Genomic DNA, 17,016 nt, shown 5'->3' on the forward strand with positions numbered 1-17,016 from the left:
GGTGCTGTGGAATAAGTGATGGCAGCCAGAAGTGCAGCAGCCAGATGAGGAGATGAGAGGAATCTTGTTCTGGCTGCAGTTCAGACCAATGTTTAAATCAAGAACAGGATTAATCTGGCTGGTTACAGTAAGACTTGATGGCTTTGCATTTACATAGCGTAGCGTATACATCTTTGTATAATTTTCATTTTATGGGAGGGTTTAAAAAAAAAAATGAATATATCACTGGGAGAGAAAAAACACATTTTGGAGACAAAATAGAAAACAAAGTGTTACACATTTAACCATCTTTAATAAAACTGCTAATGAGATGTGATTTACAAAAAGAAGCTGAGTGTGAGACACACACACACACACAGACGGAGAGAGATCAATAGAGAGAGATGAAAAGTACAAACGATTATCACTGCAGAGCAATCAGTAGGTAGTTCTGGACAAAGTGACGGGCTCCCACTCAGTCAGTCCTCAGTTAATCGGCTGAGTTTCTCTGATCAACCACTGCAACGCCTCCATCCTTCCCTGTCTCTCCAGCTCGGCCCCGACCACCTCCCGGCACTTCCTGTGGTACTCATTCACCCAATCACGCTGCAGGAAAGACATAAAGCACAGAAACACTGTGTCACACCGTGAGGGGACTTTTAGTGATGAATATTAAGAAGAACTCAAATGCACAATATTATTGTCACTTTTACTGAAAAGTAAACATGACTACATTTGATGAGCCGGTCGATTTGAGGTGTATCACGTCAATAACAAAACGAACGACACTTTTCACAAAACAGAACACGTCTTAGATTGTTGGAAATATTAAGCAATGTTGAAATGATATGACTCACCTCCTTGTGAGTGAGCAGCTCTGTGTTCATCATTTTCACTTGGATTGGAACCAAAGTGAGAGGCTCAAATGTCAGGCTGCCCCTGTTTCTGTAGTTGTACTGGACACACACACACAAACACACACACAAGAATGTATAAATTAATCAGTGAATAAAATGAGATCTAACACCATAAAAAAGATGTCTCAGTCAATACCACCCACAGAATTGAAATAATAAAATTGAAATAATAGAATTGAAATAGAATTGAAATAATAAGTGTGTGTTGTGCAGTTTAAATATTAGGAATTGGATCATGTGGTTTGAAGCAGCGATACCTACTTTGGGCTTAGCTGGAACAACAAGAACCACGTTTTCAAGACGAATGCCGAAAGATCCATCTTCATAGTAGCCCGGCTCTAGAAGAACAACAAATGAACACAGACAGGTGTGAGAAGTGAGCTTTTCTGGACCTCCAGTTATTCATGTACAGTACCGGTCAAAAGTTTGGACACAGTTTGCAATTAAATCTAATAGGAGAGTGTGTCTAAACATTCAGCTTTAACATCTTATTGAAAGAAAAGCAAAGTCCAGCTTGTCTCCATTAAACTTCTAGGATAACCATCACTCAGATGACTACAAATAAACTCAGACACATCAAAATGTTTTTCATTTAGGAGAAGATGATCATTTCCTGTCTAGGCTAAAATGCAACTTAAGCATTTCTTTCCATTTCCAGAAGAGCATCATGTAACGGTTGCAGCAGAGGAAGTTTGTTTTTGTGCTTCGATCAAATAAACAACTGTCGTGCAGATAACCACGTGTCTCAATTCAGTTACACTCCCCTGCAGCCTCCCGCCATACCATCACTGACGATCATGCCGGCTTCCAGAGGTTCGTCTGCAAAGGTTTTATAGCTGATGCCGCAAGGTCCTTCGTGGACGTTGAGGAAGCAACCCACACCATGACCAGTACCGTGTAGATAGTCCAATCCCGACTCCCACAGAGCTGCACGAGCAAACGAGTCCAAGAGGTGGCCTGGAAAGAAGGAAAGAGGGAAGGAAGGAAGGAATGAAAAAAGAAAGGAAGGACACATAAATGTACATAAATAAAAAGGGCAACATTTAAAACAGAAAAAAATACGGAACAAATCTTTTAAAAAAAACATTTTTGGATTAAAATAAAGAAATAAATACACTTATGTCATAAAAGAATAAAAAAAAAAAATAATATATATATATATATATATATATACACATTTTATGCATTTATGATTTTCAAAACACTTCGTAACATTTATTTATTTAATTAATTTCTCTATTAGTTTATTTTCCAAATCTTTTTCAGACTTAAAATGGGGAAAAAAAAAAATGTAAACACCATCCAAGGAACTTTTTTCTTTTTGTTTCCAGAGATTTAAACTTGACTCTGGTATACAGGCTACCGTAGGAACAATCTTCTGTCAGTAAGTTCTGCGTACCTTTTGTTCCGTTCGGGAAAATGGCAGCACTGACCGCTATGTGACCCTTCAGTACGTAAGTAAAGCATTCCTGCAGAGCAAAACGAGAAAATATGACTAAATGAGTACAGAGAATGCTGACATGTATTAGAATGAAATGAATGAAATGAAGAAAAGTGGATGTTGAAAAATATTAACAGCTCCATAAAAAAAAAGAGCAAAACTCAAATCCGCAGTTAGATTTTTACATTTGTTAAAAGCATAAATGTACCTTTTCAAAAGCAGACGGCGTCCCGAAATGCACCGTCCGTGTGACGTCTGTGGTTCCATCACTGCCGACACAGAATACATTGGTGTGTATTGATCACAAACAACCTTCCTTTGTTTTCCTGTTTTTTTCTATCTGTCTTTCAAACACATCCTCAGACATGACTAGTGAGACAGCATACAGCTGTTTTATTAATCAAAATAATGAGCATACATCACAGCAGATATTTACATGTACTGGGCTCCAGAGTCGATCAGGTAAACTTCGTTCACTGTGAGGGTTCTGTTGGTTTCAGGCAGCGGTCTACAAGGAAAAGAAGAAATAAAAGCATAAAGAAAAGGGCCAAATGGAAAAGCAATAAAAACTAAAAAAATAAGACATAAAATAAAAAAGGCACAATGATGGCTGCTCGGCTAACTGACCTGTAATGTATGATTGCTCCATTCGGACCCACGCTGGATATTGTTGGGAAGCTAAGGCCAACAAAATTTTTCTGTTGACTGAAAAAGACAGATGATGGCTAAAGATGTGAATCATTTGCATCCTCTTAATTTTTTGAAGAGTTTAGGAATACCCAAGATATCAATAAATGCACCAAAACATGTGAAATTATAGTTACAAAAATGACAAGTAATTTATGAAACGTTCGAGAACAAAGAAGAAAATATTAAATCTTATGGAGGTAAGAAAGATCAATTCACAATAAAAAGAAAATTTAGATAGAAAATTTGTATATTGTCAAATATTCAGATTGAAATATTGATTTCTTTTAACCTAAATATAAAAAAAGAATAAATGAATAGATAGTTTATCAGTGAGCTAGTCTTCAGAGCACGCTGTTTCACTGTTTTATCCAGTAGAGGGCGCTATAACTCCAGATCAGTGACTGTGGCAGAATTTCATCCATCCATTGGCTTCACACTTTTTCCATTGAAGGCTCACAGGCAGCTGCTATCAGGAGAGCGGCAGGGTACACCCTGGACAGGTCACCAGTCCATCACAGGGACTCATTCCAAGGGAAAACTCAGAAACACCAGTCAGCCTCAAGGGCATGTCTTTAAATTGTGGAGGAGGCGGGGGTTCCCAGAAAGCACTCACACATAAATGGGAAGGACATTTCCTGCAGCTTTTCTGATAAGCAGAGGTTTTAAGCATTTAAGCTGGTATGAAGTTTAACAGGCTGTTTTACAAAACAAGGAAAACTTGGTTTAAAAAAAAAAAATAAATAAATAAAAAAATAAAAACACCTGCGTAATTCTTCGGCCTTATCAGCAGCAGAGATCTCAGTCACGTTGCCTTTTGGTATCTAGAAAAACAAAGTAGAGCTCAGTGAACAGGACTTAAAACAACACTACAACACTCTAAAGCTTAAGTGTACAGTGAACAAGCCTGCAGCTGAACGTACGATTTCTGCTAGCACATATGCACAAACACACACACACACACACACACACACACACACAATAAAGTATTGTACAGTTTGCAGTTTGTTTCCTGGGAAAATCTGCTGACAGTAATGGGAAAGTATTGGTATAGTAACTGTATTTAAAAAACCTATGTCAAACACAGATGTACTTTACATGAAGTGTGTAACTGTAGCATGGAGATACTCAAAACAATGAAGGTAAATGTGAGCTTCGGTTTTCATCCAACAGAACTCTGTGATCTTTGAGGACAAAACATTCTTTTTATTCTCTAAAATATTGGTCATAAAAAAGAAAGTATTGTGGAACTATTATGTGCATTTCAGGCTAATTTATTTATATTTCTGAGACCAGAAGGGCAGGGATTGATCGAGTTATTGTCACAAATGGCTTTATTTACTTCAGACCGACCCTCTCCGTCGGCTGTCAGATCAGCCTGTGGGCAAAACGAGTGGATTGAGACTCTTCCACATTAAGCCCCGCCTCCCGCCACCGCACTACATCGGGAGCGTGCACCGCAACTGCTTTCGCCGTCATTGTAACATCTCATAAACAGAAGGATTAGGCTAATATGTACTCAATTAAAAAACAAAATACAATGTGAGCACATAGCATTACAGCCCTACATGTTGGAACCTGAATCTGACCCTGAAAACAAAGTGGAAAACAGCAACCCACAGCAACGAATGCAGCAGGATGTCTCTCTTTGGTAAACTCACCAGCCATTGTTCGAAATAACTTTATCTGACGTTTTCCACCCGCCTGATGTATTTGTACATGCCCTTGTTAACCAGTAGAAGGTAACCAATCACTGAACCGTACCCCCCGGGACGTCACAAGGATTTCGAAGTAGAAAAAACTCTCTAAAACGACGCATTTTTCGTTGCAATGGAAACCGAACGGAGAGCGTGCTGGAAATCAAACTCAAAAATGTGTTTAGGTGATAAAAAAACAGTGCCGTTCACATGTCTGATGAGGATTCAACACTGTAACACTGTAGAAAGCTCAGAAAACTTGAAATACCATAATAGCACCCCTTTAATAAAAATAGATAAATAAATAAAAATAAAAGCATACCTCCTTTTCCAGCCAAGCAAAGAGTTCACAAAGAGCAACTGCATCTTTGATCTGTTGGTGAAAGCACAGAGAAGCATATTTAAACTCTACAGGACACAATCCCCAGTGAAATATGTGGGTGTACACAAACTGTTTCCAGTCCTTACGTGAGCCATTTTCATGCCTTGAATCTCCGTAGCATTCTTCACAGCCTTAGACAGACAGAGTGGAGTGTAGGGTATTGGACTCCTGTGGGTCTAAAATAAAAAGCAAAAGAGGAAAAAAATGCAAAGGAGAAACTAAGATTAAAAAAACGGCAACATATAACACACTGTAATCAATGCATTGTGATTGCCAGCCAGTCTTGACTATAAACAGTGAGCGAATGCATGGAGACCGTCGACATGGCTGCTGTCCTTCAGTTCCAGGATGGAAATGTAGGTTCTTCTGGTATGTAAATTAATATTTGTTTTCTTTAGTGTAGAAATGAGTTTAAAAAGCAGCACAATATTATCAACATGAAATCAGTTATTTATATGTAAAGATGTAGCATACACCAAATCCCACAAATCAGACACCATGTTACTATGGCAACCTAAAAGGGACACACTGGCTTCACAGTGGAGTTTTAGGGCACATTAACAGCCGCCTCTCTGATCCTACAAGCGGAGGTCTTGGTCCGTTCAAAGCAAAGTGTATTTTGGGTTCACGTTGGGATCACGTTTCCTGCTCAGTGAGGAGGATGTGTAGATCAGAAAGTATTTAAATGACTGTGTAGAATAAGTGTATGACTGTGTTGCCATTTTCGTACCTTGGGGATAACCTGCGTGAGAGCACAACTGGCCTTATCACAAATCCACACTTTGTCCTTGTGGCCCAGTGCAGCGCAGATCGCTTGGAGCTCCGTGTACACCGACTCGTATGGGAACGTCTGGATGTTCAGCTCAGGCAAACTGGGAGAGTCTAGCTGCAGGTGGTCTCTCAGCGCAGGGTCAGAAAGACGCTTTAAGTCCACAAAAAGCCTGCAGTGGGTGGGGGGGGGGGGCGTTACAGAGGCAAAACATGTGAAGTCAAGAAGAACATACAGTTAAGAAGGGTGTGTGATGTGTTGTGTGTGTTGACAGAAAGCAGAAATATATACTGTAAGTTTATATCCAGTTTTCTTTGTTGTTCATAGTTTTTTTTCCCCTCTAGTTACGCTGTTGATTCTGTCACCTTTAGATCTGAACATCATTTTGGCTTCCCCAGAAACCAGGATCTTAACATATGAACATTTCATTTGGTTAAAATATCGTTTGTGAAGGTGAATTAAAACAGTGGGGAAAAAAAAGCACAGAGCCGTAACTGTCGGGTCTTTTTTTTTACTCCACAATGTAAAACTGTATCCAAGGTTATGGATGTTTTCATGATAATTCATTTGATCGCACAAGGAATCTGGTCAACTGGTTCTTTTAATTGAAGAAAAAAAAGCTATCAAACCATTTTTTTTCCTCTATGGCAGTCAAGACTTCTATAATACTGTAATGCTTTAAAGGTGGAGTATGTAAGATTTTCAATATTTTCAAATTAAATTAACTAATACAATAACTACAATCATAATTAGATAGTTTTTGAACATGTAGATTCCAGTCTGTTCATATTTGATGCGTTATTAAATTACAAGTTTAATTAATGACAAAAAGCACTTTTTTTTTTTTTTTTACTGGTACGCAAACATTCAAGAAGGGTCTTTGTCATTAATTAAACTTGTAATTTAATAACACATCAAATATGGACAGACTGGAACCTACATGTTTAAAAAAAACTATCTAATTATGATTGTAGTTATTTTTTAAATATTGAAAATCTTACATACTCTACCTTTAATGTAAATTTCAAGGCTTCCGCCAATGAGTCAATTTACTCCGTCAGTGGCATTAAAGCGAAGACAAAACTAGTTTAGACCAGTATGCCTGCTGCACTAAACCACCAGCATTACCTTATTGAATTCATTCCCACTATGGTGTATGCAAAGAAAACAGGGTTGTACTCGATGTCTGCCCCACGGAGGTTGAAAAGCCCTGAGAAAAAAACACAATGCATTCAATGGCAAAGGTTGAATGAAAAGAAAAGGAAACTTTTCTTTGTCGCATTACAGCAGTCTTCCTCAGTCATCCTTTTTTAATGAAACACAATCATCCAAAGTCTATGTTTAAACTCACTGGTTTCAACTCCTTTTTGCAAAACTGTCATTGAACATTGAACCTTTCAATTACACTTCTACTAAATGCAACTTAATGACCAATGGACCAATCAGAAAGAGCCCATTAGACCTGCGAAGCAAGGTTAGCAAACAGACAGGCTTAACAACAGTCAGAACTTTAGCAGAAGCAAACAACTAACAGCTAGAAGGAAATGTATCTGAAAACTGAACGCACATGCGATCTCATCCAGCGCTGTGGCAACGAACCAGGTGATTTTCCTCTCCGTCATCTTCACTCGCAGTGTGTTGATTTTATCTTGCCAGGAAATACCTAAAAATGGAATGTGTCAAACGCGCCAGACAACAATAAGCCAAAAGAAATAAATAAGTGTAATTAAAGGCAATATTTTTTATTATTCTATTCTCAAACTTCAACTGATGCCAGAAATAACATCATGGTGTGGACATGCTTGGCACTGACCGGTGTATTCTAATCCCAGAGTGCGGAGTTGTGTGCTTGGTCTTTCTGGCCGGTCGGTCCAGACAATATCGATCAGGTTATCCTGCACTGCCACCAGCGAGTGGCCGGCGCTGGTCAGTGCCTTGGACATGTTCTTCCACTGGTCTGAAACACAACATGACAAGATTACCACTGATGCCTTGTATTTCTCCTGTTCACAGCTGAAACCTGAAAAATACAGAGATTTATATTCATCTTCTCACATCGTCTCGTTTTGCAGGATGTGTACGGCGTTCCTGGTTAACCTGAGAGGAAATAACTTACCAGCAGCAATGATCCATGGATCTACTCCCACTTTGGAATTCTCTGGTAAGATGCTGATCAGCCAGTCCTCCTGAGAGGGTGTCTCTTTTAGTCCTTAATAAAAAAATTTATTTAAAAAGTCCATCTCATTTTGAAGACATGCATTCCTAATCTGCTGTGAAACAAGAAGTTCTGAGTTTTATTTAGCGTCTCCATATTTAATTTGGGGTCTATAAATGACATGTGAGATTTATATCATTATTAAATCCTTCACAAACTGACTAATGAAACCTCCACAACATAAAGAACAGCCAGTTTAACTGTGTATAACTAAAAAACACCAAAGAGGAAATTACCCATCTTCATAAGAGTCCAGTTGTTGTCCATCTGCTGGCTGGCCTGGAGGAAATATCGCCCATCAGTCCACATTGCAGCATGCTGCTCTGTGACGATGGCTGTACCTAAATATTAAAGCAAGAATTTTTTTTGTATCAGTTTCATCTTGAGTATATTTGATGAGTCTGTACAGGGAGAAGCTGGGTCAAATCCAGTTCACTTGGTCCTGAGAAGCAGCATTTTACAGTTAATACTGTCCATCTAAAATCACAGCAGAAACCAGCAGTCTGAGGACAAGCCAGTTCTCTCATTACAAATGTAAAAGGTAAGGTTTTCTGTAACAAAAGCACACCTTCTTCAGTCAATATGGAAGTAACAGTATGTCCTGCTAAAAAATTCTTGCAAAATGAAATACACTTGGGCGTGGGGAAGATTTCTGAACACATCAGCAGGATATGCAGATATCACAGCCTTGTTTGTGTGTGACATCGTCCTAGCTTTTCGGTTAGGAGGGGATCTTGCTTTGTTGGTTTCATCGCTGTTTGTCGACAATCACTATCATGTTCCTGAACTTTAAAAGTACAGCTGTATGAGGACTTAAATCTACACAAAAGCAAAACACACCTGCAGAGCCATTGAATCCACAAATAAACTCCCGTCTGCAGTCACACGGTGCGATGTATTCGCTCTAACGAGGAATAAATGAAAAGCAGAGAGAAGAAGAAGTCAGCTTCTTTTACAATCAGTGTGGAAAAAACATCAAGCCATCGTGTGTTTTCAACACCAACTTTGCTCCTCTTTTTATATCGTATCCTTTACAGATAAAGAAAGGGAAGGTGTGCAGGATAGGGAGGACAAGGTCAGATTAAATAATTAAGACCGATTAAGACATGTGAGGTAAGAAAGGCAACACACACATCTTTCAGTGCTTTTGTGTTGTGCATTTCTTTAGGGGCAGATTTCCTCATTTGAACATGCAAGGTGTATTTAGTGTGCCTGTTTCGTCTTGTTCCTGCAGTAGACTGGCAACCTGTCCAGGATGTACTCTGCCTCTCGTCTGCTAATCGCTGGGATAGGAGGAATTTGACTATGTGGTATTGAAAACATATGAATGAATAAATAATTTTGGCTTACTTGATGTGCATCTCCAGATGGAATTATGTAGGCCTGTATAGGCTCTGCAAAGTATTTACAATTTTTCATAGCCTGTCGAAGCAGCCGAAGAAGCTCCCCTGTGATCTTTGGAGACATGGCTGCGTCTGTGTAGACAAAGAACACAACATACTTCATGAAAAATGTTAGGTGATTTTGTAATGTAAGTGGCATCTATGTAAACCCGGCAGTCATAAAACTTTTGTCTGCTGTAATGTGAGACTAATTAATCAAAAAGCTCACAAACAAACCTGCAATCCACATGTATATTAAATCCGATCCTAATTATCTTTATATTACCTGACTTTTGGGAAGCCATGTTGACATCAGATGATAAGAGCTTGAAGATGACTGACTAAAGACCTACTTGTGACTAGACGTGGAGCTCAAAGTCAGTCCACACCTTTATCTTGAACCTGCTGACTAAGCAGCTGTTACAGCAATCAGAGTTGAATATTAAAAGAAAAGCACACTGGTTAAACTTGGTATTTAGATGACCAAATTCCTCCACAGCAACCTCATTAAAAATGATAATCACAGCAGTGGAGTCAACATCACTAGTTTCATCCACTCCAGGTTGGTAAAACTCGATATAAAAGACTTCAGTAAACTGACCAATCACGTTACGGCATTTCTCATCGATGAGCTCTCCTATTGGCTAATAGATGTCCATGCGATTGTTGTTTACAAGTTGGCATTAGATGAATGTGTTATTTTTACTTGCTAGCTACCTAATAAGTTTATCATTGTGATATTCTCAATAAAAACCTTTAGTCATTTCCTTTCCAAACCAAATTTGACTTTTTTATTTTTCAACAGGCCAACAGCAACACACTGGTTGACTGATCCAGGGTGTAGCCGCTGGTTTTAGTGGTGGGTGTGGTAGCAAGCCGACAGGACAAAGTTGAAGGTTTATAATCTACATTAGCTAAGTGGAGGCTTTTCTTACTGCACCGATTATCTACATCAGACCAGAGGGATATGCGTGGGTTTACTGACCGTACATTTTATTTAAAAACAGTCAACATCTCTTCCTACTCGCTCTCTGGAGCCGCAGAGTCACGAAACGTTTTGCTTTCCAATCCATCGCTAGCTAATGAAAAGGTGCCCCAGCAAAGAACCAGAGAAACACTGAATACAAACCCGCACGTTCACCTCTCAAATGTGCCTCTTGGAATAAAATCCTATTCTTTTTTTTGTTTACCAGCTTGGAGCCTTGTGTCAATTTACAAAACAGGAGGCTGCCATATCGTTGTTGACGTCGCTGGTCACATGACTGTAGTTTCTTCCAGTAGAAGCTGAAGAATCCGGACTCGCCTCTTCCTCTCAATGGGTCTGGGGTCTGCACCATTTAATGCCCAGGTGACCCGACGGTGAGCCGGGTGGGTGGAGTTTTCGTTCCCTCTAAAACATCTAAGACATCAGCAATTTTTTGCAATTTGCTCGATGTGAACACCCTTTTTAGATAACATGGAGGGAACAAACAAATCAGTTATCCTGCATATGAAGTTAGGTTTGCATAAACTTAAAAAATGTTGCAATTTAATAAATAGTGTTAATGTTTAGCATTTAAATACCTTTAGTATTCCTAACACAACTCCGCTGATGTTATGATTCTTTTTAGCTGCTTTGACAGCGAAACTTGTTTGTTCTTATTTATTAAGAAACTTCACATACACGTTTTGCAGGGTAAAAACTGAATGTGCACAAAATTATGGTTTTATTATTATTATTGTTATTATTATAACTATTATTATTATGATAATAAAAGATAAATGCCTTTTCTGTTTTGGTAAAGCCTCTTTCCATTTGTAAATGGTAAACGTTCTCCTCTCGACTTAAAGGGAAAACTCCTCCTTCTCGGCTCGTGATCACCTCTCCCCTCTCATCGCCTGCTGAGAGTAAAGGAGTGGACCCAAAGTTTCAGGCAGTGAAAATCACAAAATTACAGATTCACTCATTTCATTTATACATTTTAGATTATTTTCCCTTTTGTTCGTTTTAGTATGCTCATTTCTTTTGCCATTTTTGTTGAAATCTACATGCAAATATATATACCATTCTTATACCGCCCACTGAAGCAAGCACTTGCGGATGTGACAGATGTGACTGTCCGGATACTTGTGCCAATCTGGAGGCAGATGCAGCTTGGGGCTGATTATTGGCTGCTCTTTGGCCCAGAGGTGGTGTCCATGAATTCTAAAAAGAGCTTTAACATAATTTACTATTCAATCTGCTTCTGTTTTTATTGTAGTATATTTACCATTGCTCACACAAAGAAATCAAGGCTGTAGAAATAAAGTTCTTTCTGTAAAGAATTACTGTCCTGAAAAAAGACTTTGACTGTCTTGATAATGTCCTGAGAAAAAGTTTTAAAACAATGATGGAAATTTAATACTTTTTAAGAATGACTTTATTTACAATTTCTTCAGGATGAGAAACACACAATAAATCCCACACAAATAAAAATAAACAACTGCCTATGCCTAAAGGAAAGTAGAAAAAGTACCCAATCAACCATTCCTTATCACTTAAACTGGTAATTATACAAAGTTACATATAAAATTGGAAAGATTCATTATTCATTATCCAAACCGCATAGTCCAACGAAGGGTCGCAGGGAAGCTGGAGCCCATCAATTTGAAAGATTCTTGTATGCTCTTTTTTTTCCCAGAGTATTATCATTATTTACTTAAACAGACAATAATTCATGAACACATTCACAGTTTAACAACAGGAGAATCCACTGGTGGTCCAGTGTCTGGCTGACTCTCTGAACTATAAAGTTGTAGAGGGCAGCAGGCAAGCAGCAGCAAACATCAATCCCAGTAGGAATGTTTTAGGCACCATCAGCAGGCCTGCATTTCCTAAAGACATCAGATCAGACAGGTATACACAGGTTATTTAAGTGTAAAACTACTAAAAAAAATAAAAAAATAAAAAAAAAAAGCTAGAAGCTTCGTTTCTAGACTCTGACTGTCCAAACCCCTCTTACATTATCTAAGTGGTAAAAAGTGCCATCTGTCCAAAAACATGTCTGCTGATTCATAAAAGCCGAAACATTTTCTCACCAAACCACGTCTGAATGTTTTTCTCCAGTAACTCAGTACATCAGCAACTAGACATGATGTGACTTCATGATGGATTATACTTACTTGTACAGGAGTCCGACTCTTTGAACTTGCCCATCATCTCATTGGTTTTTACAGACATCAGCATTTCTGTGCTGACATTCCCTTTAAGACACAACGTGGCAATATTTAACTACAGGTAGACGGTGTCAGTACTTTCTACACATGCTGTGTTTTCTGTTGGCTGATGTGGCAAAATAAAAGACTATTATAACTTTTCTTTTAATATTTAAATCAGAACTCTGCTTATCCTCTTATTTTGCCAGGTTTGCAACTATTCAGATGCTTTGCTAGAATTTGGGTTTCAATCAGACTGAATCTGAAGAAGTTCCTTGAAGTAGGAACTTTTTAATTAAAGGTATACATGAAACATTTTCAGATACAAGCTGCAGATGACAGATTGTACCTTTACCTGTGGTCATCTCATTCATAGGATGCTTCTTGGATATCATTGCTGTCGTAAACTTTTCACCTTGTGGGAGACTTCTGAGGATATAATTGCCTGTCCTGTGCTAAATTGTGTAAAACCTTTCTACAGATACCCCTCTGTTTCCCCCCTGGGAAAGAGGAAGGGACAGAAAGTGAGACGTGCGGACACTCAACCCCGGCATCGGGTTACTGAGCAATTTTTCAGGTTTTCTAAAGATTTTCAATGCCTGTAATTGTTCATTGTGCTGATGCCCTTAGTTGCAGGGTGCCCAGCTCTGTGCTGAAGTTCTGAAGGCATCTGTATACTTACAACACAAGACGTAACCTTTATATTCTGTTAGGCAGACAACGTTACAACATGCAACCTGTTTGCTATCTTCTTCTTTTGACAAAATTTTAAACAGGATTTGGAGAAATTGATTTATTTTTCTCCCCCTCCATTCATTCAAGTCCTTGTTGATAGTTTTTAGAGATGGATAGAGTTATAATATTAGATTTAGTGGTGTGGACAGGGAGCCACAACAATGAAATGAACAATAAAAGACCATATGAATACAAGAACTTTTACTATGATGTCAAATGAGTTAACATGACTCCAAAGTTACATCACTTAACCTGAATAAACTAAACTGAATTGTAGCCCCGACAGAAAGAGGTGAAGTGTTTGTCCCACAATGTAGAACAACTATAATCACACCATATTATAACTCATCTGCAATGTAGCCAATTTAGTCATGTTCTTACATTGATATTTTATATTACTATAAATACTACAAGTATATGTAAATTACAAAGTAAATGGAAATTAAATGTTAGGTACTCAGTTTTACGTTCTCACATTTCTTTTGTTGTTATTGTTGTTGTGTTTTACATGTTAAATGATTCATGAGAGATATAGCATATTTCTACCTTACCTGACACCATGAAGTTGACTTGCTGGCATTTTCCATCTGCTACAGAATGGGGAGAGCCAGGCAAGATGGTGATTCTTGCCATTTCCATCTGCAGGACGTCCGCTACCCTCTGACGGAAGTCAAATCTGTACATAAAGAAGTAAAGCAATTGCATTGGCGTCACACAATAGTTAGTACATTAGGAACACTAATAAGACCAAGATGATGGGGAATGTGATTCTGGTGGATCATTTGGCTCAGCTCAGCTTTTAGAGACAGTTCATCCAGCGGTCGAACAGCTCACCGTTTACTGTGACTCAGTTCTTCCTCATTCAGCAATGATTTAAGCTGTAAGACATCACCTTACACCTTAACTTCCAAGAATACCATTAAGTATCATTACATTTGTTTTAAAAATATTATTGCCCAAATTGTACATATTAAACTCCACCTGTTTCTACAGACTGTCTGATTCTTGTTATTTCACATATTGGCTGCAAGGCATGCACATCAGCACAGTCTGAGAAAACACTTCAGACTGGTGGCACAGATACCTTCAAACCATGTATAGTATGGGAATTATTTATTGTATGACTTATTCCTTGGTGCATTACGAAATAATAACAATGAATGTGTGTTGATATTTTTTCTTAGAATTTGGCTCTTCATAACAAAACGTTGAAATCCACTTACTAAGAAATTGAACATGAGATGTGTATATTTTAATCAGCCAAAAAATATTTCCTCATTGTAAAAGCCAAATCTACTATCAAAGATTTACAAGTTGAAATGCAAGGCATGCGTTTTATCTCACATAGAGACAGAAACAAGTTCTTGCTGACAGTGCAGCTGGACAGACCGCAGACCATACTTTTTGATGATGGGTTAAAAAAAATGAGGAATGCAGAAGATACAATGAAGAAACTTCTGACAACAGAAGACACTGTCTTTGGTATATTACCACACCTTTAGGGTGTCATGTGTGCAGGTTCTGCAGTATTTCCCCTTTGTTTTATTGAGATACTGAAGCTGATAAAACTGACACAGAAAATGATTGCTTCCTGCTCACTTGATGTGTTATTTAAAGATGTCACGTTCAGTTTCACACGCTCCTGGTAGGAGCTGTTAGGATAGCAAACTGTCAATTGACTATAATTTTGCCACAATTAAAAACATACTAAATTTAATCTGCAATCAAATTGTGTATTTTATGCTGAAAAGAAGCTGATGAATTTCTAAAAAAAACAAACAAAAAAAAAAACAATGAAAGAAAATAGAGGACAGTTTCCAGTGGCTGAACAAAGTCATCCGTACGGAAGATGCACTGTGGAGGTTTTGGTTGCTGAATTAAAGCAAACTACTGTGACTTTTTCTATAAAAAAAACAAAACAAAAAACAAACCTCTCTTTTTGGTGTATTAAAGGGAAACTTGGGGATTTTCAACCAGGCCCCTATTTTCTATTTAATTTCCATGTGAAATATCGAAGCCATGAAAAGTGTGGCAAATATTGAACAGCTGAGAAGTATTATGACTGTGATGGCAGATGCACAGTAGCAGTCACCTAGTCACCTCCAGACCCCAACAGTCAAGATATTAAAGAGTTTCAACTGTGACACTAGAGATTCCCACATTTTCTCTAGTATATTTTGGATGATTCGTGTGTGACAATGAATAAATGTGGTTTGTAGTGGAAAGCACTTTGAATTGAAAAATGGATATTCTCTTTTGGGAGAGTCGGTTGAAGTTAATGTCTGAGTAAACATTTATTTGTCCAGCTATATACCCCAAGGCAGAGAATTATAGAAGCTGAATTGGAATAAGAGTCATGTCGAGCAACAGCAGTAAAATCCTTTTACATGAGCTCAGAGGGCCTATAATAGTCTGTTGGGACATTTAAGATCAAACTGAGAAAGAAACTAAATCATGCAGCATCATTTCATTACACTCACCGGTTGAAGTCGGTCACACTGGGAAACACCTGCTCTGCTGATGGGGATTCTGGGAGGATTGTGGCGCATGCTGTGATGTTGTTGTCACTTTGCAACAGGAGTGATCTGTGAACAACTAAAAACAGACAAAATCTCAACTACAAGCTTCAACAGTGAGAATTTCATTCCTCTAGTTTATGAAGGGGGAGTGATGGTGAACTGGAGATGATTAGCAATGTTGGTTAAGTTTAACCATTTTGTCAGTCTTTACCGCTGTCTCCTGGATTTACCTGTATTGTCTCCTGAGAGCTGGATGATGCCGTCAGTGTAGACGTGCCTTTCAGTCAGGCTGACAGCACCTTGTCGTGTTGATATATCCCCCACAACACAGCTCAGGGGGGTTTCTAATGAACAACTGGAGCTCTTAAAAGAGAAAGACATACAAGGAAGTGTATTAATAATACCCATAATTGCTTATGCATGTTACCTGTCAGTCAATGAATGTGTTGCTCAGGGTAAAAATATGAACTCCAAGTGTAATTATATTTCCCCACTATTTTTATTGCTCTTATTTGCTGAGTTAAAATTGACTGTTTTGTGAATGTACTAGCACATGGATGTTATAAGCATGTTATAAAGATCATGTTCAGGTAATTTTAAAGGTTAAAATGAGCTTTTGTACATTAATGAGCAAACCAAAAATGTCTATCGCTTGTGGATTGATTTTTTATTTTTTAAAGAATGCAACCAGTCCCATAATAAGTCAACAAAAGGCAGAAAATCTTGTTTATACCTATAGAAGTTTCCCTACCTTATCTCTCAAACTGCTTTTTTCTTCTGTGTACACTACAATCCATACACTATCACAGCTTATAATCATAAAAACTAAAATGAATTTGAATTTTGACATATTATTCCTGAAGTAGCTCAAGACAATGCTGCCGATAGTCCAACACTGTTGTGCATATCATTACTCTTTACATAGACAGTCTACTTAGTTAGTCTCAACACACCTTTGCTATATACAATTGAAGTCAGTAAAATAACACCGACTTTTTTATTATCTTTTGCAGAAGTTATAAGCAGCAGCAATCAAAGTTTCAGCACTTTACAGATATTACATTTGGCTTAGTTGTGTAGTTAAAGGACCTTCGTCAACCAAAACATAAAAATGTACAA

At 38.1% G+C, this 17,016-nt stretch overlaps 1 protein-coding gene across 3 annotated transcripts; it reads right to left on the bottom strand.

The window, feature by feature from the left end:
• Nucleotides 1–278: 278 nt before the first annotated feature.
• xpnpep1 (X-prolyl aminopeptidase (aminopeptidase P) 1, soluble) lies at nt 279–10,787 on the bottom strand. 3 transcript variants are annotated; one of them, XM_079264909.1, is made up of 20 exons: nt 10,660–10,787; nt 9,438–9,562; nt 8,928–8,991; nt 8,324–8,428; nt 7,989–8,081; nt 7,686–7,829; nt 7,440–7,535; nt 7,001–7,082; nt 5,834–6,044; nt 5,190–5,279; nt 5,044–5,094; nt 3,790–3,848; nt 2,965–3,042; nt 2,774–2,845; nt 2,546–2,606; nt 2,296–2,365; nt 1,680–1,853; nt 1,158–1,234; nt 837–935; nt 279–585 (listed from the first exon to the last, which is right to left on the bottom strand). In XM_079264909.1, exons 2-20 carry the CDS (start codon nt 9,552–9,554, stop codon nt 466–468), a joined length of 1,863 nt encoding a protein of 620 aa, XP_079121035.1. In that variant the 5' UTR covers nt 9,555–9,562; nt 10,660–10,787; the 3' UTR covers nt 279–465. The 3 variants fall into 3 exon arrangements, with proteins under 3 accessions (XP_079121035.1, XP_079121034.1, XP_079121033.1); XM_079264908.1 differs by having other exon boundaries at nt 10,611–10,736; XM_079264907.1 differs by having other exon boundaries at nt 10,599–10,723.
• Between the last annotated feature and the right edge of the window lie 6,229 nt (nt 10,788–17,016).

Source organism: Telmatherina bonti, assembly GCF_933228915.1.
Source record: "Telmatherina bonti genome assembly, chromosome: 3".
Classification (NCBI taxonomy): domain Eukaryota; kingdom Metazoa; phylum Chordata; class Actinopteri; order Atheriniformes; family Telmatherinidae; genus Telmatherina; species Telmatherina bonti.

Coding starts and splice junctions, on each gene's coding strand:
- xpnpep1 (XM_079264909.1), bottom strand. CDS start 9,554: ATGTCTCCAAAGATCACAGGGGAGCTTCTTCGGCTGCTTCGACAGGCT. Junction 8,429..8,927: donor TGGATTCAATGGCTCTGCAG/GTGTGTTTTGCT, acceptor TTTAATATTTAG/GTACAGCCATCGTCACAGAG. Junction 2,607..2,773: donor GACTCTGGAGCCCAGTACAT/GTAAATATCTGC, acceptor CTGTGTCGGCAG/TGATGGAACCACAGACGTCA.